The sequence below is a fragment of the Embiotoca jacksoni genome, unplaced genomic scaffold (genome assembly GCF_022577435.1).
Source record: "Embiotoca jacksoni isolate LCO1_2020_lvr unplaced genomic scaffold, fEmbJac1.0.p SCAF_4, whole genome shotgun sequence".
Lineage (NCBI taxonomy): Eukaryota > Metazoa > Chordata > Actinopteri > Embiotocidae > Embiotoca > Embiotoca jacksoni.
The window spans coordinates 11,373,807-11,395,790 of NW_027185392.1; the positions used below are offsets into that span (position 1 = coordinate 11,373,807).

General features: G+C 40.9%; 2 protein-coding genes across 2 annotated transcripts; one reads left to right on the forward strand and one right to left on the reverse strand.

The window, feature by feature from the left end:
• The first annotated feature begins 27 nt into the window (after positions 1-27).
• On the forward strand, positions 28-2,454 carry ten1 (TEN1 subunit of CST complex). The gene is made up of 3 exons (XM_069168401.1): positions 28-167; positions 827-984; positions 1,486-2,454. The coding sequence occupies exons 1-3, from the start codon at positions 79-81 to the stop codon at positions 1,635-1,637; spliced, it is 399 nt and encodes a 132-aa protein (XP_069024502.1). The 5' UTR covers positions 28-78; the 3' UTR covers positions 1,638-2,454.
• A 360-nt stretch (positions 2,455-2,814) lies between these two features.
• Positions 2,815-21,399, reverse strand: evpla (envoplakin a). The gene is made up of 23 exons (XM_069168398.1): positions 20,972-21,399; positions 19,982-20,416; positions 14,948-15,047; positions 14,698-14,852; positions 14,316-14,439; positions 12,368-12,499; positions 12,203-12,244; positions 11,490-11,651; positions 11,213-11,320; positions 11,001-11,096; positions 10,743-10,853; positions 10,005-10,151; positions 9,692-9,843; positions 9,482-9,579; positions 9,164-9,336; positions 8,806-8,981; positions 8,437-8,575; positions 8,122-8,315; positions 7,556-7,706; positions 7,328-7,411; positions 6,989-7,096; positions 6,813-6,905; positions 2,815-6,670 (listed from the first exon to the last, which is right to left on the reverse strand). The coding sequence occupies exons 2-23, from the start codon at positions 20,038-20,040 to the stop codon at positions 3,272-3,274; spliced, it is 6,003 nt and encodes a 2,000-aa protein (XP_069024499.1). The 5' UTR covers positions 20,041-20,416; positions 20,972-21,399; the 3' UTR covers positions 2,815-3,271.
• Between the last annotated feature and the right edge of the window lie 585 nt (positions 21,400-21,984).

Consider the following 21,984-nt stretch of genomic DNA (forward strand, 5'->3'; position numbering starts at 1 on the left):
GTGACACATACCGCGGAAGTATCCGGCCTTCCCTGAAGTTCTCAACGTTTCACTTCATTCACGAGACTGTTTACCACGATGCTTCCCTCACCTGCAGTTTATCATTTCCCATGGGAAGTGAATTCGGAGGCAATGCAGGAAGGAGAATCAGTGAGGACATTTGGCAGGTGGGTTTTGTTTCACAGCGTATCAGTTGTGATGCTCTGACTGGAAAACCACCTGTCTGTTTGTTTCATACAAGACAATCTTACATTTATGTCATCATAAAAAGTCGGGTGCGGCATGTCAAAGTCCAATATTTATTTTAGATTTGATCTGATGTGGGAATGAAAAACAATAATTATTATTTTTCAAGAAAGAGAACAGAAGTAGCCTACTACAAATTTGAAATAACACTTGGGTGTTTCATTAAAATTTTGCCTCCAAATGAAGATACAATCAGTTTTTGTCTATTTTCACAAATAGAATAAAGGTCTCACAAATCTAAAGCTCAGTTCAAACTGTCTAGTGTCTACTTGTTAGTCTAGTTCATATTTCAACAATATAGCAGAACTTAAGCAATATATATGTATATATTGTGTGCATGTGTGGTTTAAGCTCTGCAAACAGAACAAAAGTATTATTACATAAACAAACCACTAATCATTGACTAAAGTAATATAAATATGAGCATAAATTACGTGAGAACATGTATAAATACTCCATGTACAAATGTTAAGAATACACCTCCAAAAAGAAAATGTAAAATATCAGATTTTATCATCCAGGCTTACATATTTAAACTTTCTCACCACTTTACCTTGAAATTATTTGATCAATTTTCCAGACTTGTCTGCTACCTGCCTGAGGAATCCCGGGCTACACTGTCAGCTCAGCATGCCTCCAAAGAGCACCACGTAATTGTCCGCACCTTGTTTGTGGAGCCTTTTAACCCCATAATTGGAGCCCAGTACATCGTTCTGGGTGAGACAGAACATGATCAGGGTAAGAGAAGACTTTCTTTCCTCATGTATTTGTTTGGATTTTCAAACTGCAGATGTTTCTTGTCTTTCATATCAGTCAAAAGAAACAGACCGACAATCTGAAGGCTGGTTATTACCAGATGTGCAAATATCACAATATATTATACCAATATGTATAGTGTGTCAGGAAGCTGTCACAGTGGCAGCAGTAGATAAGTAAGTAAAATGGTTTTGAAGACTATAATGTCCAAAAAAATGTTATAGGACAGTAAATTCACAGATGATAATTCACCATCACAGAATTTGGTGGAAAGATATGAACCATGAATCTACTGTCAGCTTGTTCATATCTGGTATTAATCATTGAATGCTGTGTTTGTTTTCTCTTTACCTCTTGCCTCAAGGCCACTAATGTTTAAACGTCTGTGTTTGTTTGCCTCTATTTAAACTTAACTCCCTTAATTATTGTATTTAACTCCTGATCACTGGGCTCATCCTGTATCCGTTTGTCCTCGTCTTACAGGGGTTGGTGTGATGATCCGCGCCCGTGTGCTGAACTGTGTTGATGGTGTAAACGTTCCCCTTCTGCAGAAAGCCATCAGTGAACAGAGGAGCTTCCTCGAGGAGAAAGAGAGTAAACAGGGTCGTCCTGTAAAACCTGCAGATACAACCTGATCAGGGTCTTTATTGTTCTGGTTACTCAGGGCGCTCTTTGGTTGTCAGGGCTACAGCATTGCCTCTTCAGCTGTTGCGCTGATGTGTGAACTCCATTGAACTTGACAACTGTTTGGTTCAGTGTAAAAGACACATGTTTACCTTTCTGTCTTGCCTACCTCTGACCTTAACTGTTTTCTAGACTTTATCAGGGATTACTTTTTAATCATTAAAGTCCCCGATTAGTGCACTGACATCTGGCTGTCAGATTCGGTCATTGAAGAATTAATAGCAGATGTATTGGGTTCATGACTTATGAATATGGTGCATCTTCAGCCCTGTCTGTCAGTGCTGAGACATCTGATGTTAGATGTTTTCTGTGCTGCCTTTTTATTACGTGGACATTACTAGTCTTAACCATCATCTTGATGTAACTTCGGGTTTGATATCATTCAAAAATGTGTTTTGCCAGACAATACGTGTATTATATGGGTCAAGCATAATATAATGTAATATGGATGAAAATTAACTGTGGATATTTTATACTATCTTTAAAATGAAAAGGCAGCAAACTGTATATCCGCAGGTTTTGGACTGTTGAAAAAATAACTAAAGATTTTTTGGGGGTATTTTAGGATAATGTAACAATCATTTTCCAGTGTTTTCCTGATATTTCAGATCAGTCGGTAACTGCAGCCCCAATGTGTTTGAAAATCCTAAACAGTGAGAGCACTCCTTGCATATTCATTTCAATTACTTTCTGAAACTGAGAGGTGAGAATATCAACTAACTGAAAAGAAAAAAGGCTAAATAGCATACTAGTGTAATATTTATTAGTTTGTCATCTGTGTATTCATCATGTGACCCCTCAGATTTATCCTAGCACCTTCTTTGGTGGCCCCGATCCACCGGTTGGGAACTGTTATATTACAGGACGGTGCATCGTTGAAATAACATCCAGTGGTTAATGGCCTATAGTGGCAAACAGTATGTTCTTGTAAACTGAGTGGAGTGGTAATCTTTGTTTGTCATTTGATATCAGTGTTGGAACACACCCTCTTCTTCCTGACACACTTGTGGTGAATAAAATAGCAAGCTGGGGGAAAAGAAAAGAAAAGAGTGTGTCTTAACTATGTTCTTAGTATCTAACCTTATATTACTTTTCTCAAAAGGTTGAAAAAATGTCTGGTGAACCTGGTTGTGTGTATTATTTTGATGACTCGATTCTCTTTCTTATAATTTACATTTATTGATATTTGTTTTTTCATAAAGTATCAAACAGGATTGAGTTTAAAGTGAACAGTGTCAAGAATAACCCACGAGTAATACAGAATCAATCTTGGCAAACAGCATTGCACCATGTCCCAGTAATCCCTAATAACGCAATAATATCGAAGATAAACTGCATTTATACTCTATGTTTTTAAATTAAATCCCCCCAAAAAATCTTCCCACATCAGACATGTTTGGTAAACAAATGCAACTCAGCAGCAATCATTATGGTGAGACAGAAAGCTTTTGCATTCGAAGACTTTTCCTGAGTCAAAATGTACATTCTGAATAATGTGTAGATTTCATATGGGCTTCCCCTATCTAATAGACATTTTTTTACCACAACACTTCACAGACCAGACAACTTCACATAGTAAACATATCTAGAATCTTGAATATCTGGTAGAGTTGGAACCTGAAGTGTAGCCAGACTCTTTGGAGGAGGCAGGCAGCATTGGTAAGCCTGACACCGGGTCTTTCTTGCAGCGCTCCAGAGCTTGTTTGTAGTTGATCCTCTCCTTTGTGATTGGGTCCACAATATCTTTAATGTAGGTTGTCTCTGCCTGCATCTCCCTCATCATGGTGCTATCGATCATTTTGGACGCAATGGCGTCCATGATGCTGACTCTGCGGCCAGTGTTGGGATTGACCAGCCCTCCGGTCAGGTGCTGGGCCTCCATGTAGCGAGTGGCGGTTTCCTTTGGCATCCATCCTTTCTGAACAGCCTCTCCCACGGACAAACACTCTTTGGTCATGGGGTCTTCGACTCCAGCGAACGCTTTTTGTGCGTTGAGCAGCCTCTGGAGTTGACTGTCCTCAATGAGGCCTCTGTTTGCTGCCTTGTGAACTGTGCATCTCTCTTTGTTGCTGATATCGATGATGCCGCCTGTCGCTGCCTGAGCCTCCAGAAGCCTTTGGGCGGTACTTGGGTCGATCAGTTTACGCAGGGTGGCACCGCGTATTGTAAAGCAGGTGTCAGTGTTTGTATCCATTACTCCGGCAACTGGCTGGATTTCTTTAGTAGTGGAGAGGTCTGGGGCGGCTGATTTCACTGACGTGGTGGACTTTGGGACGATTGAGTTGAACTTGGGTTGCTTCTTATTGTCTCCCGCAACGAGCAGGGCAAACTCAGAGATAGGGATCTTGCCTTGTTTGTACTGTTGTAGATCATACTCTGTCAGACTTCCTTCTTTCAGGGCATCTCTGATGGAGTACTGCTTTCCACTCTTGCGATCCTGCAGTACAGATGTCTCCCCATCAGGTCCCATGGAGGTGATCTCCTCCCAGTCACACTCCAGCTCCTGCAGATGGATGTACTGCTGACGATCAATCAGACCCTGCAGGTAGGCATCATAAGGAGACATGTCTTTGCCTGTTTCTGGATCCAAAATTGTGATTTTGGTGGAGACATTGGTCTCTTTGGTCCTTGTCTCTGCGTGCTCCTCTTTCTGCATGTTCAGCAGGAGTTCACGGATGGCAGTGTCTCGCAGATGGATCTTGTCTTTCTCATCAAGAATCTCCCCCTCCAGGCGTTGGACATCAGATGTCATCTTCAGGCTTTTCTGCCTGCCCATCTGCGTTCTTTCACTCATCAGTCGGCTCTGCTGCTGGAAAGACATGCCGATGTTGTGTCTCTCGGCCTCCAGTGTTCTTAATTCCCGAGTGAGGTTGTCCTTCTCCCTCTGTAAGGCATCCCTGTTCACAGTGAGGTCTGTCTCCTCTCTTGAAGTGCTGGATTTGGAGCTCATCAAAAGGTTGATTTTCTCGTTGAGACGTCTAATTTCATCCTCCAAGTCCTGTCTGGCAAATCTATTCTGTGACACCTGTTCCCTCAGGTGATCCCTCTCGGCCTCAACAGCCTGGTCTTTCTCAACACGGACAACCTCTTTGTATATCGTCTTTTCACCAGACTTCTCTTTCTGCAGGATCTTTAGCTTTAGAGTGATGTTGTGGATCTCTCTCTGAGCACGCAGACTATCACTGGTTTCCTTGTCCATGTCTGACCGCAGGCCGTTTGTCATTCTTTCCAGTTTTGGGTCTCTCTCAACCTTCAGTACCTCCTCGACAACTATGCTTTCCTCGACAGGAGGTGGCGCATTCTCCAGCTGCGTGATGCGCAGTCGAATTTCTCTGAGTTCAGACTCGGCTTGAATCCTTTTTTGGCGCTCGTCGCTGTCTCTGAGGAGCCTCTCTTTGTCTTCCACCGTTGTTTTATACTGCTGTAGCTCCAGATCCATACGACGCCGGTTCTTTACTTCGTCATCCAGGCTCCTGCTGAGCCTGTCGTGCTCGACTGTTTGCCTTGGATCCCTCTGTAAACGCAGAACCTCTTGCACAACCACTTTCTCCTCCGGCTTCTGTCTCTCCAACAGGATGTATTTGTTTTGCAGGTCAAACACCATCTCTTCAATGGAGCGCCGCAGCTGTGCTTCTTCACGCACGTCCCTTCTCAAGCGATCAGCTTCTTTCTCCAGTAGAGGATCAGGCTGATACTTAATGAGTTCTTTGGTGACAAGTTTGGTCTCTACCTTGGACTTTTCAGCCTTCCACTCATCTCTCTCTTTCCTGAGCAGCCTCACCTGGTCCTCGAGGGAGTTGTAATTCGTGTGTAAATGGTTCACCTGATCATTGAGCCTCTGAATCTCTCTCTCATTTTCAGGGCTTCTCTCCTCTTTGACCACCTCTTGGAGAACTTCCTTCAGCTCCATCTTGGGCTTCTTTGAACGGAGAACATTCAGTTCAGTCGAGAGATGGGTGATCTCCCTCTCAAGGTCAGAACTCTGCTTGCCGGAGTCTTGTATGTCTTTCCGGAGCCGCATAATCTCCACCTCTGTGCTTGGGTCTATCCGGTAGATCTCATTAACAATTTCCTTCATCTCGATTTTTGGCTTCCAGTCTTGAACATCTCTGTAGCGGCTGTGGAGTTCCATCACTTCTCTGGACAAGGAGTTGTTATCAATCCTCTCTTTCTCCAGACTTGTTTGAATATTTTTCGACTCGTTGATAAGGTCTGGGTCTTGTTCGATCTGTTTCACCTCTTTAGTGATGATCTTAGGCTGGATGTTAGGAATCATCCTCTCAAGTGAATTAATCTGACTCCTGGTCTGGAAGATTTCATCATTGATGAGCTTGGTCTTGTTGGACTCATCTGAAATTTCCGTCTCAAATGTGCGCACTGCTCTCATCATCTCTGGGTTCTTTTCCACTTTAACCACTTCCTTCTTAACAACCTTCTCTTTGATGGGAGGTTTCTTCTGCTGGAGAATAGTGACTTCTGTCTTCATCTGAATCTGCTCCCCATCTCTCACTCGAATATCATCTCTCATCCTTGCTATTTCGTCTCTAAACTTGGCAGCCTCTACATCCAGCTGGGGATCTTTCTCAAACTCTGTTACCTCTCTGGTCACAAGTTTTGGTTTGGTGTTTTTGAGGGTGTCCTCCAGGATGGTGATTTTCTTGTTCAACACCTCAATTTCTGTCTGGGTGGTGCTATGCTTCAGGACCTCCCCGTGAAGTATGTTTTGCAGGTCAGCCAAATCACTTTCCAGCTTTGGGTCGCGGTAGTAATGCAGGACTTCTTTCTCCTCAACACGCTCCACTCCTCTGCGACTCTTCAGAGACATCATCCTCTCTTTGAAGTTTCTCAGGTCCATCTCAGAATGAGTTGTCCTGTCCTTCTCTTCGTTCAGCTCTTTTTGCAGACTGTCCAACTCAAAGGAACTCCTCTGCTGGCTTTCAAGCTGCACCTGTTGCGTTGCCACCAGCTGAACTTTCTCTTCATTCTGCAGCAGGAAAAGCAAATTTATTGGCCAATAAGTTGTGATGTGATTTGTGATGTAGCTTTAGCTTTATGAAGAACATAAATTATAGTGAAAAACTCATATAAAGAAAAATAAATGATTTTCATTCATGTTTTTTTCTTACTTGTGAAATTAGATTCTTAGCCAAGCTCATCTGTTTTTGGCGTTGGGTGTTTTCAGCTGTTGCTTCAGCAAAACGGTTCATCAGATCTTTTTCCTGTAATAAACGAGCCATCAATCACATTGACTTTTTAATAAATGTAACAAAGTCACATTATGTTAAAACCATATCAAAATTACCTCTTTATGAACAGAATCGGAAAGTGTGAGCATACGAGGCTTCTTTGCAACTGTGGTGCCGGCATCCTCAAGTGTACTGTTGTATTTGTCAACGTTGGCCTCGTACTCCTGTAGAGATATGAAGAGGCCTTCAGGTTCTTTCATTTATTATTTAACTGCTATTTGTGCTCCATTTATAACTTAATTTTTGAATGGGTTAAAAAGAACATTATTTTGTTTGTAGTGGTAAAATTAGAGATGATTTCTTTACAGTTTTAATCCTTAAAATCACGAATGTATTTGATAATTTATATAATGAATGTCATATGTATATTATTCTATATTCTATTTTAATCTTACATTAAGTAGATACTGCAGGTCTTGAGAGAGGACAGCCACTCTGTCAATGTCATTTTCCTTCCGCTGCAGGTCATCCATCAACCTCTACAGAGAAAGGTTTAACAGACATTAATCGCTTTAAGTTATTGATATTGTCTCATGAATGTTGAAAACATGATAAATGAAAGAAAAAGAGAAGGAGTGGATGTTCCACATGGTACTTTTGTATAGTTAGGGAGACAATCTCACCTCTTGAGAGCCCTGCTTAGCAGTGACCTGGGACAGATCGTCATTGCTGTTTATCTGGTTTGTTGGCAGGTTGTTCAGGAATGAGTTCAGGGATTTGCTTGTGGTCTGGAACTCCTGGTTCTTGGTTGCAGCCTCTTGTAAAATGTTGCCTCTGCAAGGAATATGACAGGTATGAACTTAAATGTAGTCTGCCTGTTTCTCAGTAAAGTAGCAAAGTTTTGCACACTGTTGCACGGGTTGCATACTGTATTTTCTATCTGTCAGCAGTCAAACCAAAAACGATTCTCCGTTTCCCTGTTGAATGTTTTAAATGAGCTGAGGAGGAAAAACTATCTGGATTTCACAATATTAAAAAAGGAACATTTTATATACATAGCAAAAATATGTATGCAATATGCTTGTTCTCATCCCAATCCCTCTGATTTATCTTGTGACTCCTTGGTCCTTGCGACTAATCACAGTTGTAGGAGATGAAATGACCCATCAAACTAATTGATTAGATTAATAAATATTTGTCTAAGTGAAACCTGCTGCTGTTTGGCTTTCAGTTGACCCTGTTAACTCACCTTTCCTTCAGCTGGTTGGCGACGTTCATGTAACGGTTCTGCAGCTGCTTGACCTCTGTTCTCTGGCGCTGGATGTCGGGGCAGTACTCCTGGTAGCCCTGCTGAAGGGAGCTGCACAGCTGCTCTGTTGTCTCCAGATCCTGACTCAGCGTCTTTATGTCCTCCTGAGCTGCTGCCACGGACTTTTGTTGGGACTGAATACAACGAAGGAGACATTGAGGTTATAAATGTCCAAATCTAAGTTGTGTAGAGGAAGGGCCTTCAGCTTTTTAGAGATGCGGTTTTAAAGGACTGCAGAGAAGCAAACTTCTATACCTGAATGTCCTCTACGCAGGCTTGAATTCCATTTGGGCCGTCAGGGATTGGACCAGCTTCACTCAGCTTTTTCTCAAACCCAGAGACAAGACCATCCGCCTTCTTAATCTGACTCTGCAGGTTGAGAGACGAGTTTGCTCTGAAAGAAAGATGAATGAAGTGGTAAGTGTTCTGAGATTATCAAATTAAGTAACAGAGCTCGACAAAGACAGACAGATGAAAAGCTCTAAAATATGACAGGTGTCATACAACAGAAAAGAAATAACATTTTCCATTTTAAAACCTGCACTATATTTTCATTGTAAATTAAACCCTTTGCATTTGTGCAATTCCCCCCTCTCCACAAACAAAAAAACACAACCCACTTACTTCTTATTGTAGAGGTCAGCCAGTGCAGCGATGCTGTCATACTTGTTGTTGGCAGCAGTGAGTTTGAGTGGCAGTGCAGATGAAGTACCACTGGGGTCTTTAGACAGGAGTGGCTGCAGGTTGGCCTGTGCTTCCTGCTTCTGCTGCTGCAGAGCTTTCAGTGCCTTGGCAGCTTCCTGTAAAGGGCAAATATTTAAATACTTTAATTAATACATGGATTTATCAAGAATTAGATTTGCAGCTCTTCACACATTTCAAAAAGAGCAGACTGAAAAAAAATGTCTGCAGAAAACAAACTAACACGATCTATAACAGATTAAATTAATTGTCAGTGTTGATTTAAGCTTATTTGTCTCACCTCCTGCTTCTTCAGCCTGTCGGACAGATCTCCAGCCGGATCAGTGCGACTCAGTGGAGCTCGCAGGCGGTTCAGCATGCTCTCCTCTACGTAGGCCAGGTCACCGTCCAGCTGGTCCAGCTGCTGAGTCAGGGCCGTTACTTTCGGGTCCAGTGGGGCAGAAGACACTGGGGCTGAAGGAGGAAACAGAGATGTTAGTTCTTTCACTGATCTGATCATGACCTTAAAACTATTTGTGCATGTAGAAAACATGTATCATTGTTTATAGAACCAATGAATGAATTAAGATACTTTTACATTTAATTCATAGACAACCACCTGATTGTTGTAGCCTGGAGACATCTGATTTGTGGTTCTTAAGGGATGCTGCCAGAGCAACTCTTCTCTTCTTGATGTCTGTCAGTTCACTGCCCAAACTATTGAATTAAAATCATGGAAAAAGAGGGACAGAAAAAAGGAACAGCATTACTGACAAGCTCTTGCATTGTTGGTTTTCATTGTATAGTAAAACAGGTTTGTGCTACTTACAGGTCCACTTTGTCAATGGCCTCAGGGTTAGGTGGTGGAATCTGGAAGCAAACTCCTGGGAAGGTACTTGTCACCCCATTAGTGGAGACAATATCCCAGTTCTCATCTGAGTTTGATTTCAGGGTGAACTTCTCCCCTCTCGACAGAGAAGCCTAGATAATGATGAAGGATAGATAAGAAAATAAAATCACTGTCTGGAGGCCAAAGACTTAAGAGAAATGTGTAAAGACCAACTGAGCCGAAACACCTCAGCTGCAGATGTTCCACAGTCTAGATTTCTGTATCTTATATTTGATAAAGATTCAAGCTCCACCTTGTCTGTCTCCCAGTCACACAGGGCCTCCACTGTGACAGGTCTGTTTGAGGTATTGCGTCGGAGTTTCAGAGGAGCGATGGTGGTGCTGCGTCTCCTCAGGTCGGCCAGTAGCTGCTCACAGTTCTGCACAGCCTTCTCCTCCCCCTGGTGGGAATAAAAACACAGCGGAAAATATAGTTATGTCATAGAAATAAATCCACACTTTAGACATGATCCAATAGTCTTTATTCAAGCTTTTATCCTTAAATACTGTTTTAATACAGTTGTTGAACTTGAAGAATCCTCAACACCCAGAAAATAGTGAAATATTCTGTCAAATGTATTTCTGTTTTCTCCTCTATTTAAACTTTGTAAAGCTGTTGGAATATGGCCTTATTTATTTGTGGATTAGTTGTTTGTTGATTTTTTTTTTTTTTTTTTCCCTAATGTAAGTTTTGTACTTTTTTTTTTTTAGCTCTTTTAGGTTTTTCAATCAGATATCACAAAGGAATGTGCTGTTGAATTTTTTTTTTTCTCCTTTTAGCATTTCAGTATTTGATACCTCTGTCTTCTTATCCCACCTTTTAGCTCTCTTTTTTCCTATTTCTTATTTTCTTCTTAAAGTTTTTTTTATCAGCTCGCTGTCCAACTTTCCCTGTCACTCTTCTATAATTCTTAAACGATAGTTTGTAACAGTAAACATGCTTAATTTTCTTCTTCCAGTACTTGATTCTGTAATCGTGACTGTAAAAGCACCTCCAGCTGCAGCAGTGTCTCCGAGTTGTTCTTTTTGCTGATAGACTTGGGGTCCAGGCTGTTGTTGAGTTTGGTCAGTGTCTCTGAGAGCTGCTCAGTGTCCATTTGATACTGGAGAAAGCACAAAATATTTTTTATTTTTCTAATAAACCTGAAGAAAGTGCCTAACATGAAAATACATTTGGAGCATCAAAAAAGTCACAAAATCATCTCATGTCCTCACATATACTGAAAAATTTGTGAAGCAGTCTGTCCCACCTTTTTGAATTCCTCCACGTTGTCCAGATGTGTCTCCTGACAAATGCACAGATTGAGGAATTTCTGCCACTCGTTTCGTACATCATCTCTCTGAGCCTGAAAATGTAACGCAGAGAGTTAACTTGGATTTAAATGGAATTCAATATGGCTTTTAGAGAGCGAAAATTATGATGTTTACAAATAGAGATTTGGGGTTTTTAAGTTTTGCCTACCTTTATTGTGGCACTAGCAGGGTGCTTCAGTTCAATGATTCTGTCTCCTTCATCCTGGAGTTTGTTCACCTCGCTCTCGTGTAACAGCAGGCTGTTGTTCTTGAAGTTCTGATTGGGATTGAATTAAAGTAGCGTCATTTATGTGTCTGATCATCGAAGCAAAGAACAAACATCGTCCATCATTTCAAACAAGCCACAACATATCATTACTGAGACATGGACGTTGCCAGGGATGATATTTTTCACTGCTCAGGTTTAACAACACATCAGTCCTGACCTCATACTGCCTGCGAATGTCAGGCGGGTCCACCATGCGGTCACTCCATTCCTGCTTCTTGATCTTGTCCTGTTCTTCTTCCAGGAAGGCCAGTTCCTTGTTGCCGCTCTGCATGTACTCGTACAGGCTGTTCAGGTAGTGCCGACGCCACTTGGAGTTGTCCTGAGGAGAGCAGGAATAACAGTAAATAAATTCCAGGTAAGTATTTGTAAGTCACATTTTAACAACAAGGAAATTAAAATTGCTTTAATTAAAACATAAAAGAATAAATGTGAAAGCAACATTAGACAAAGGATGAAATTAAAAAGAGTTAAAAGAGTAAAGGTTACAGTGCAGTGTAAGAACTGAGTAATTATTTGATTGAATAAAAGGCAGTGACAACCAGAAAAAGTTCTGAAAGTGCAAACTAGGAGACATTTGAAGTTGATATTGAACTTTATTCTTTGTATTTCTCATCGAGAAACCAAAAGCAGGGGAATAGCTAAAAATTTGCTTCATTATTATGGAATTTAATTCACTAATGAACTAAATTAATTAAATCTGAGACACTTGACAAAAGATCAAACTTTTGTTCTAAATAATTAGGTGAATGGGTAAACATATATTTTGTTTTGATCCACCAATTAAGTAATTATTCATTGTCATTATATTCAAGGATTTTCATCATAAAAATAAAAAAAATAAACTATAAATTTGTGAACAAACAAACTCACCAGTAGATTATTGTACTGTTTCTTCAGTGCTGTATATTTCTCCTACAAGACAAGACAGCAACATGTATCATAGGTTCAAACATTGTTTTAGAAGAAAGCTGCAGAAGATAAATGCACACTCAGACTATCATGTGAGCATGTTTTCATGTAAACATGCGTGCTCACCTTGCTGCCAGCAGAGCTGACACACAGCTGTGAGTTGTAAGATTCGATCTCTTTGTGCAGGATGTTGTGAGCGGCGACCTGTTTCTCCAGGTCGGTCATGGTGGGGCCGTATTCCTCCGAGTTTGCCAGTTTCTGAGAGCACAGACACCACAGGAACACAGTCAGTGGTATGTAGAGACAAAATAACCTGTCAGGCCGAGGCACACAACAGTTGTGCTGTTAACAAACTGAACCCTGTTTGATGGGTGTATTACAGGGAAAGGACAACTTGTAAAGCATAATGTCTAGTATGTACTACCTGTAGAGCAGGAATGAAGTTCTCTTCTGTTATAATGAGTTTAAAGGATGAGGTTGGAGTTTTTGGTGGGGTTTTTTTATTGTCATGCAGTCGAATGAAAAGCCCAAAATCAAACTATGCCCCTGTCTGTGGCCCTTTCACTTCCCTACTGCAGATTTCAGTCTTCAAATAAAGTCACGGATATGAAGTTTCAATAAACCTCTAAAGCCTCGTTGGGGATTATTTTCAAATTAACAAAACATTAAGGGCCTGATTTACTCAAATCTCAAATAAAGGGTACAAATTGCGTGTTCCTTCCAAAGGTTTGCAAAAAAATTTTGCACCCGTTTTGCGGGTGATTTACTAAAAGTAATTACGTCATTGAAATCAGGTGCAAATCGCAAAGGGGTTTGCGCGTGTTAAAGTGATTCCTGCAATGGAAAACAGAGCGACTGCAAAAGGAAAAGGAAATCTGATCCCATTGAAATTAAGAAATATAAATATAACAAGAACAAAATTCTATATAGGAGATTATTAACAAGAAAGTCAATACTTTGGGAAAAAAACAAAAGGCGAATAAAAGGCTAAATAATAGAACGTCGGCAAATAAAAGAGGAGGGACGGTGGATGAGATCCTCTAACAAACACTGATCAGCAGGTCCAGATCTTTCTGTGATGACCAGGTGACTTTTCACTTAGTGCCTCGCGAGTGCTCGTGAACCTTATGAAGCTACCTGTGAATTCTGAGGGACACATTCAGGACATGTGACAGCAAATCTGAATAACAGGACTGGGTGGGACATCCAAGCAGCTACACGCTGGAACGACCCAGAAGCCGGACAATGCTGAGTCGCAAGAAGCTTATTAATTGATGGTATTTCGTGGCTCCTCCGTGTTGTTGGCTGTCAATCATCCTTCAGTTTATTCAATAACTCAGAAATGTCATCGCTGGACAACACTATGTCTGAATAATTTTTCCCTCTGTCATCTCAGAAATGTTTCCACAGGTGTAAAACCACATTCTCAACGTATTCTTTGGTTTCCCTGCGTCTCCTTCTCACCACAATAAGAGCAGTCGTCTCTCCAGATTTGCGCACCTGATTAATACGTTCCTTTCAGTCATACTAAAATACACACACAATCACTTCTCCTATTTCTACTTTCAGGTTTAGTAAATATCGTTGCAGGTGCAACATTTTTCTATTTGCAGTATTTTGCACCTTCAAGCAGAAACGCCCAATATTGCATGTGCATTCAGGCAAACACGCAAAATGGACACCGTGTATTAAATTGCACATTTCAAAAGATGCAATCCTCACTGCACGTTGTTAGTCGATCTGCTTGGACATCTTTTTGCGGCCGGTGTGGAATTTGCACGTAATTTTACACACGCAAACGTTTAGTGAATCAGGCCCTAAGTTCACAAGTAAGTACTTAGAGCAGCAGGATGATGTGTGTGAGATCAAATCAAAATACGAGTTTTAATAGTTTTTAGACAACAGTGGAGCTCTGTGGCACAGAGGAATAGAAAATACTGTGTCAGACTCTGGCTGCAGAGATAATACATGTCATTGTGAACAATTCATCACTGGTTTGGTCTTTTTACAGCACAAATATAAAACTCTGCTGATTTGATCCTTATAGATGTTCAGGCAATGTTACTGTACTTACTTGCTTGTCATTCAAAACGGGGGCCCAGTCGATTCTAGGCATCAGCGACACATCGTCAATCTGCTCGTAGATGTCTCGGTAGAAGGCACAGTCCTTCAGCCAGCGCTCATGGAGTTGGATGACGCTGGAGTCACCGGAGAAACAAAGAACTCCGGTTAATATCTGTGACGGCCAAATGTATTCAATATCAAATGGACAAATAAATTAATGAATAAGATACCTGAAATAAAAAAATTGAATGGTGCAAATTATATTATAAACATTTTGTTGTTTTAAAGCTAAAGCCTGCTGTATGCTGCCTTAAACCTTCAGAGATAGCTGAGGGGCCCCACTTCACACCACTGAGCAGCTTCCCTGATTCCTCTGTTCTGTATCAACTCACTCGCTCTCTATCTCTCTGGCTTGAGGGTGTTTGAGCTTCTTGGCTTTGTCAACATTCAGGAAGAGGTCCTGGATCAGACCTTCAGCTTCACCCAGCTTTCCTGAGATCACAGTCTGATGCTGAAGCTGCTGTTCTTTCTTGTCATTTTCAGCATCCTGGAGGAAGTAAAAGAACAGAGGTGAGCAGGTGATCGGACATAAAAGGACATCAGAGCATCAGTGTGTGTTTCAGTGTGTTTGTTTGTTCTCACCACAGCTAGCAGCTCCTCCGACCGCAAGATGTCTTTCTCCACCTGATCGGCATTTTTTTGCATCTGGGCGATCAGCAAGGCCAAGCTACTGGCCTGGGACCTGCAGGGCGAGGAGTAGGGGACACAAAAAAGTCAGAGGTTGAACCAGAACCACAGATCAGTCCAGGCATCATCCAGAATCAGTCCTCTGTATGTGACTGCTGACACTCATTAGCAGGCTGGGAATTCCTAACAGCCTTCAGTTTTATTTTCAAACATTCATAAAAGACAGCAGCTCTTACTGACAGACGATGACTTTGATCAGGACTTAAATATTGGTTTATGAAAAAAACGTCCTAAATTTTAGTGAACTTCAGGAAACACGTGAAATCACAATCTGGGTTCATCAATTATATTCAACAAATTAAATGGCATATCAGCAGAAGAGAAAATGGGGACATTTTAACTACTCTCTCAAACCATAAAATGTAATTTTTTTTTTTTTTAACATAAGACAATAAAACTTTATGGACAAAGACAATAAAGTCAACATATCGATCATGTCCACCATCAAAAATCAGCCCTGAGGCAGTTTTACGTTTATTCTTTTCACTCGTGCGTCATCTGACTGACGCCTGTTTATCAAGATCAAACACATCACCTGAAGAATCAAGCCCTGTTTCTCGGCCTATCTGGCTGCCGTGGGGTCAGCGCGCCACACCCGAGGCGTTCCTTAAATTTCCACCATTCCTCAGCGGCTGACTGAGTGGGTGCCACTCCCCTCTGTCACTGTTTGTACTGCACTCGATGACACTCGTTTGGCTGAGAAACGTAAAGCGGCGCCTACTACAGCTATAAAACTGAATAATAGGTCAGTTTATGGTTTGAATGAAGACAACACAGGATGATGTTGTAATCTAATGCAAACAATTACTTCGGTAACTAAATGTGGTGGGTTTGAGTAAATGACGAGGGGGTGATTGATTAAGGTGGAGGTGCTTTAAATCAAAGTGTGTGCAAACATGTGTGAAGGTGTGTATTTATACAAGGGAGGACAATAAGGGAACTTTGCAGACACATTTGTGGCAAACAGGCAAATATGCAGGTACGGAGTGCTGCCTTTGCACTTAATTAAATCTAGTTGGCTTTCTTAATCAGGTGCAGAACAACATTTCATCGAAGAGCAACTTAACAAATATTTTACCCAATAGACTTAATGTGTCCATTTTGGCGTGGTCAGTAAAGCCTCCTCACAAACATATCTGTACATAGAAATATATTTTTATTTGACCCCACATTGATTCACCGGCAAAGTGCTATTTAATGCCAGGGCTGCAAAATTACTTGATATTTTCTTTTGTATGACCCTTTAACTCAGCGATACATCCTCATAATATGCAGCACATCACTCGGAAATCACAGCTGTGTGAAGCGAGAAACTTTGTTCTTTTGTGTGAACAAAACAACACAAGTCCACATAAACTGCTCCTCTTCACAGATCAATCAAAATGTGATGACATTTTGCATGTTAAACTCTTTCTTTTTCACCTGAGAGATTGTTCCACAAATGTCTATACAACATGATGCACAACACAGCTAGAATACTCTGTTAAAAAACACAAAATCTTGGGTTCGAATCTAAAAATGATGAAAAAAATTTGAAAAAGGTGGCAGTTGATGAGAGCTTGTTTGCTCTCAGCGTAAACCTTGTGTACATTTAATGAAGAGTTGGAAGAAGATGATACAGTTAGGTATAAGAGCCTTAAAGCATCTCCAACCTGAAAAGACTGCATTCATTCTGACATGATGCCAATGTAAAACCCTGAACCAAAGAATGCCGTCAATCCATCGAACACCTCTCTGGGTAACTTGACCTGCACACATACCACAGCTATCTCAGAGCATAAAGACACATCCCCCTGAGGAGAAAACAAGTAAGACAGATTTAGGGCTGCCTCGATGTAATTTCACAGAGTTCTGTGATGATGGAGTGACAGAGGAATGAGGAGTCATGTCTCTCTCCTGCTCTGAGTCACTGAGCTGCGAGCTGATCTGGTTCTGCAGCCACTTTCACAATGATCTCCCTGTTCCCACTCACTCAGCAGGAGAGGCAGGTTTGTGTGTGTGTGGGGGTAGGTGGGTGGTGAGCACGCCAGCATTATTTCTTAAGAAATACAAGTGCCATTGTTTAAATGACCTCCTCTGGTTATGAGTAAAAACTGTAAAAGCAGTAATTATTTTTTGTTCGGACTCAGCTTCATCTGGAAGTGAGCGAGGTGTTTTATATTTTTCTCACTGCTTAAAAAAAACTAGAAAAAAAAAAAAAGTCAGTGATGATCAGGACCCATAAGCAGAATGATCTGACACTGATCTGCATGTTTTTCCACCTGACATGTTTGATATAAAGTCAGACATTGAAGGCCTGAGTGTGTCTTGAAGTTTGGTGGACTGTGTGATGATGGAAATGAATAAAGTCTGATTGTGGTATATGATATAACTCTATTCTAATGCTGTCAATCAAACAAACATAAAAACTGAAATGTGCTGAAAGTTTCTTTTGCTGACTTACTTTGGTTGTATTTAATCATATTAGAGCCACTGTAAGCTGGTGGCAGTGTGGTTGTGTGTGAGTGGTTAGAGGGTTGGTAGACGTTTTTTTTCCTTTATTTGAGCTGTCAAGTACAACTTGTTCCCTAATCAGTAGTGGACAAAGACCTGAAAGAAAGGTCGCACTTGTTGGTGTGTGTTGTATAAGTAAAAAAAAAAGAAGCTAAATAACAACTTTCAGTGGCAAAGAAGGTACTTTGGTCAAAATACAACTATAAACATAAATATAGTATTGGAAATAGCTCATTTTGTTTCATTTATGAATGCCGATGATAGTAAAGCTGAACCGCTAACAGTTGTGGCCGATTTGACGTGAAAGTAGTACGACTGGACAACCCGCATAATTTTCAAGGGCTTGTCTGCATTTTTTAGCTAGTTGTAAGATCACAAAGCTCGTAGCGCAAACACTCCCTGATGTGGCGACACTGTCGGTTTTTCTGCCAACTGACATCCTCAGATGTCACACACAAACACTCTGCCATATTTCCATCCTTTCTGAGGGCATTACATTGACTTGCATTCATTTCCCAGAGACCTGCTCTTCCCCTCCCTTTCTGTCCTCAAAAAGAAGTCGAGTCGCCACAATGTGACAGTTTAAACAGATTTATGTCCCCACAACATGAATAATACGCGCGCTGTGTTAAACTGTGTTAAGTGGTTAAACACTGCAGGTGTGAATCCAGTGAAATGTTTGATTCATCTGTTATTTTACACTAAAGATGAAACAACTGAATCATATAGTCAATTCTGATGACTGAATAATCCTTGAAGTCGAGTACAGCAACATTTAGTTGATTAATCGATTAGTTGATTGACAGAAAATTCAACGCCAACAATTTTGATTATCAATTGTTTTGAGTCATTTATAAATGCAAAAATGTAAAAATTCTTTGATTCCAACTTCTTTAATGTGAATATTTTCTGGTTCTTTTAGTCTTCCATGATAATAAACTGAAAATCTTTTAGGCATAGACTTTTTGTCAGGACAACACAATACATATCAGGTTGGGCTTTGGGAAACACTTGTGTCCATTTTCCCCATTTTGTAATATTTTAAAGACCAAACAGCTAATTGATTAATTGTGAAAATAATTGATAGATTAATAGATAATGAAAATAATGGTTAGTTGCTGGTTTCAGTGTCTGGGGATGTGCATTTTGGACTGTTGGACGGACAAAACAAAGACTTCAAAATGTCACTTTCAAGACATTTTTAAGTGGATTTACTGATATTTCACAGACTAAACAATTAACCAATTATTCAATGATGAAAATGGTTGAATGAAACAAATAGTGTTTCTCGTGCCACACCATAATGTAAGGTAGGGAACCAACGCCTACATAAGAGAAAGAAACCAGCTGAGTAGTCCGGACAGCCACACCCTCGTCACACCTCAGGACAGACAACATGTTCGGGGCAGGAGAAAGGTGGAACCACCGCCTGGTCACTACCTAACTGTCAAATCACGCCAGTATGGTGACGTCCGACAGGAACAAAAAGGGCAACTGTCACCTGAATACATACAAAGTATGTTACATACAAAGGTGAATATAGAGACTTTATGTTCATGAAGTCATCAAAGTCAAGTCAGCACAACCTGCACTGATCCCTCTCCATTACTCAGACATAACAGAGTGAAATGATCTGATCCTTTGCGTCCAGGAACGTTTGCAACTCAGTTATTGTGTTCATCTGTAGCAAATTTAACGTGGACACAGCGAATGAACATTAAGCTATTTTAGTGTCTGAAGTTTAACACATTAAAAATGACTTAAACTTTGTTTATTTAAAAAATTTGGCATCATGTCTTCAACATTTCACAATCACCTGCCAAACCTGAGGATTATTTAAAAACGTGCTGTTTGTCACACATATCTTCATTTTAAACTGCCAAGCCTGATGGGACACGTGATGTTTGGAGGAATAACAGCTGTCTGATCATCTTTGGGGACAAACAGTTTCTTTTTCTCACTGAAATACAATCTCCAATACAAATATTTTACTAGCTGTCTCCATTTTCTTCTTGAGAAGCAGGTTGAAAACAGACGATAAGATTTCTGTCTTTTTTTTACATCCTGCTGTAAACACATTTTCACTTGTTCCACCTGATGTGTTGAAGGACGCTGTCCCACCTCATGTTTACAAAGTAAACCTGACCTCAGACTCTGGTAACAATTAGCTTTCACCAGCTGTGAGGATTAACTTTGACACAACTCAGCACTTGAAATCGGTGAAGACAGTCTCTCAGCAAATATTAAAATCTCTTCTAAACCGGCCACAATGCAAGAGGAGGTGAACCACAACAGGCAGAGAGAGATCGAGGACAACAGCACGTACAGGAAACATGACACAGTTCACGGCTGTGGAAGAACAGGAAGAGGGGGAACATGACCGAGATACAGTGTCACCACTCATTCATTGAAGCACTCATAAAGGGAGAAACTCACTTGTTGATCTTGCCCGAGACCTTGAGCGTACCATCCTTAGACTCCTTTTTCTTAAACATCTTGGAGGACCTGGCGGGGGGTCACGCAGAGATCCCACAGAAATCTCTCTCACTCTCTCTCTCTCTTACTCCTTCTTCGTCTCTGTCTTCCTCACCCTTTGACTCCCAAGTTGTGTCTCCTCTCTCTTTGGTTTCTCTCAAACGTGCACACACGACCACACACAAACACTCACACTCTCATGTCACCACTGGGTTTAACACTGTAGCGGCTCCTCCCAGACAGGTTAACCGGCGGAGGACCGGACCGACCTGTTCTCCGCACTCAGCTCTCCTCCCACCTTCGGCCCGGCCCTTCCTTTTCATCCTGACACACTCCCAGATCTTGCACAGGCTGCAGGGGCCCTTCAATTATCGAGGATGGAGGGACACTGGATTCCTGCCGGGAGTAATGGAATAAAATTTTAAAAAACCACTTTATTTGGGTTAACGCTGCTCAACCACAGGATGCAGCTGGGAATAATCAAATCAATCAATGAGGGAATCCAAATCTGACAAATAAGTGAAGAAAACATGTCACTAAATGAGGTTGCGTTGTTCTCACCTTGTTTCCTGTCATATCTGTATGTCACTATCGAATAAAGGCATAAAATTTCCCCAAAATAATAAGAAACACTTTAAAAGTGCATTATATGGTATACAGCTGATTATTCATGTGGAGAGTGAACACTAAATTAATAACTACATAGGCGATAGTAGCCTCTCTTTAGGTCACAAATTACATCGAACAAAACCATATTTACTTTATTTTCTTTCAACTTTTGTCTATTTTCCCTCTGATTTCATCCAATTTTAGTATTTAGCATTGAATGTAACACTAGGAATTGATTCATGCTCATCGTCACCCTGACTCAACTCTGTATTAACCTTCAGTCAGGACTAAGATAAACTCCAAACACAGACAGTGTCTAGTCAACGACGAGTTACATAATACCTTCATATATCAGTGTTGGTGATTAAAGACGTCTCCATCCGTCGCAAAAGTCTCCTGTGCAGCATCTGCAGACCTGCAATTCATTTAGGATCAGGGCGTCTCTCTGAAGCATGTCAACAATGGGAAGTCATGGCGAGGAATGCAGCCGGACAGCTTTCTTTGCAGCAGAGTTGCGAAAGCACACATTTTTGATTGGTCCAATCGCTTTCTCTGGGTGCGGCCACCTGTCTGGAAAAACAGATACTCTATCTGGTGTTAACATATATATGAGTACTCCCAAGTGATGAAATATTTTAACCTTAAATATCAAAATTGAAAAGAAAAAAAAAACACTGCTGAAAATGATGAATAGAAGGAAGGCTAATTTTCCTGTTCATGATAAAATATGCGAGAAACCCTTTCCCAGAAAAATGGAGATTTGAATCTGTAGTAATGGTGGAAGGGAGAGGGAATGAGGGTACTTTCAAACACCTACATTTATGATTGTTAGAATAAGCTGTTGAGCAAAGCACTGAATCCCCAGCTGTCTCTGAAGACACTGTTTGAGAGCCTGAAGGACAATGGTGGGAAAACCAAAAGTCAAAGAGTCTCAAGCATTAAAAAAAAAAGTTCAAAAAGTGAACTGATGATGGAAAAAGGAGATCACCCAAGTTATTACAACCCGTCCTGAGTAGGGACATGAACGTCTGCACCAAAAATATAAACCTTATTTCAGTCAGCAGGGTTCATCATCTGCGTCGTGAATGTCTCTACAGAATGTCATGGCAACACGTCCTTTAGTTGTTGACACCAAAGCTGTACATTTAGATGTTAATGGGTGTTAAAGGTCAGACATGTGTCACATCTCAACCCTGCTTTTAAATTTGTTGGAACTGTGAAGAAATTGACCTCTTTCATCTCATCACCATAGCAGCAAAATAAAGACCGCAGTGTCTCCCATCCACATTTTGTGTGTATGTGTGTGTGTGTGTGTGTGTGTGTGTGTGTAGGACAGTGATAACAGGCAGCAGATA

Excerpts from the sequence above, each read along its gene's own strand:
- ten1 (XM_069168401.1), top strand. The coding sequence starts at position 79 with ATGCTTCCCTCACCTGCAGTTTATCATTTCCCATGGGAAGTGAATTCG. Across the intron at positions 168-826 it reads TCAGTGAGGACATTTGGCAG|ACTTGTCTGCTACCTGCCTG; the intron begins GTGGGTTTTGTT and ends TCAATTTTCCAG. Across the intron at positions 985-1,485 it reads TGAGACAGAACATGATCAGG|GGGTTGGTGTGATGATCCGC; the intron begins GTAAGAGAAGAC and ends CTCGTCTTACAG.
- evpla (XM_069168398.1), bottom strand. The coding sequence starts at position 20,040 with ATGTTTAAGAAAAAGGAGTCTAAGGATGGTACGCTCAAGGTCTCGGGC. Across the intron at positions 10,854-11,000 it reads ACGTGGAGGAATTCAAAAAG|TATCAAATGGACACTGAGCA; the intron begins GTGGGACAGACT and ends TGCTTTCTCCAG. Across the intron at positions 8,316-8,436 it reads CCTGCGTAGAGGACATTCAG|TCCCAACAAAAGTCCGTGGC; the intron begins GTATAGAAGTTT and ends CGTTGTATTCAG.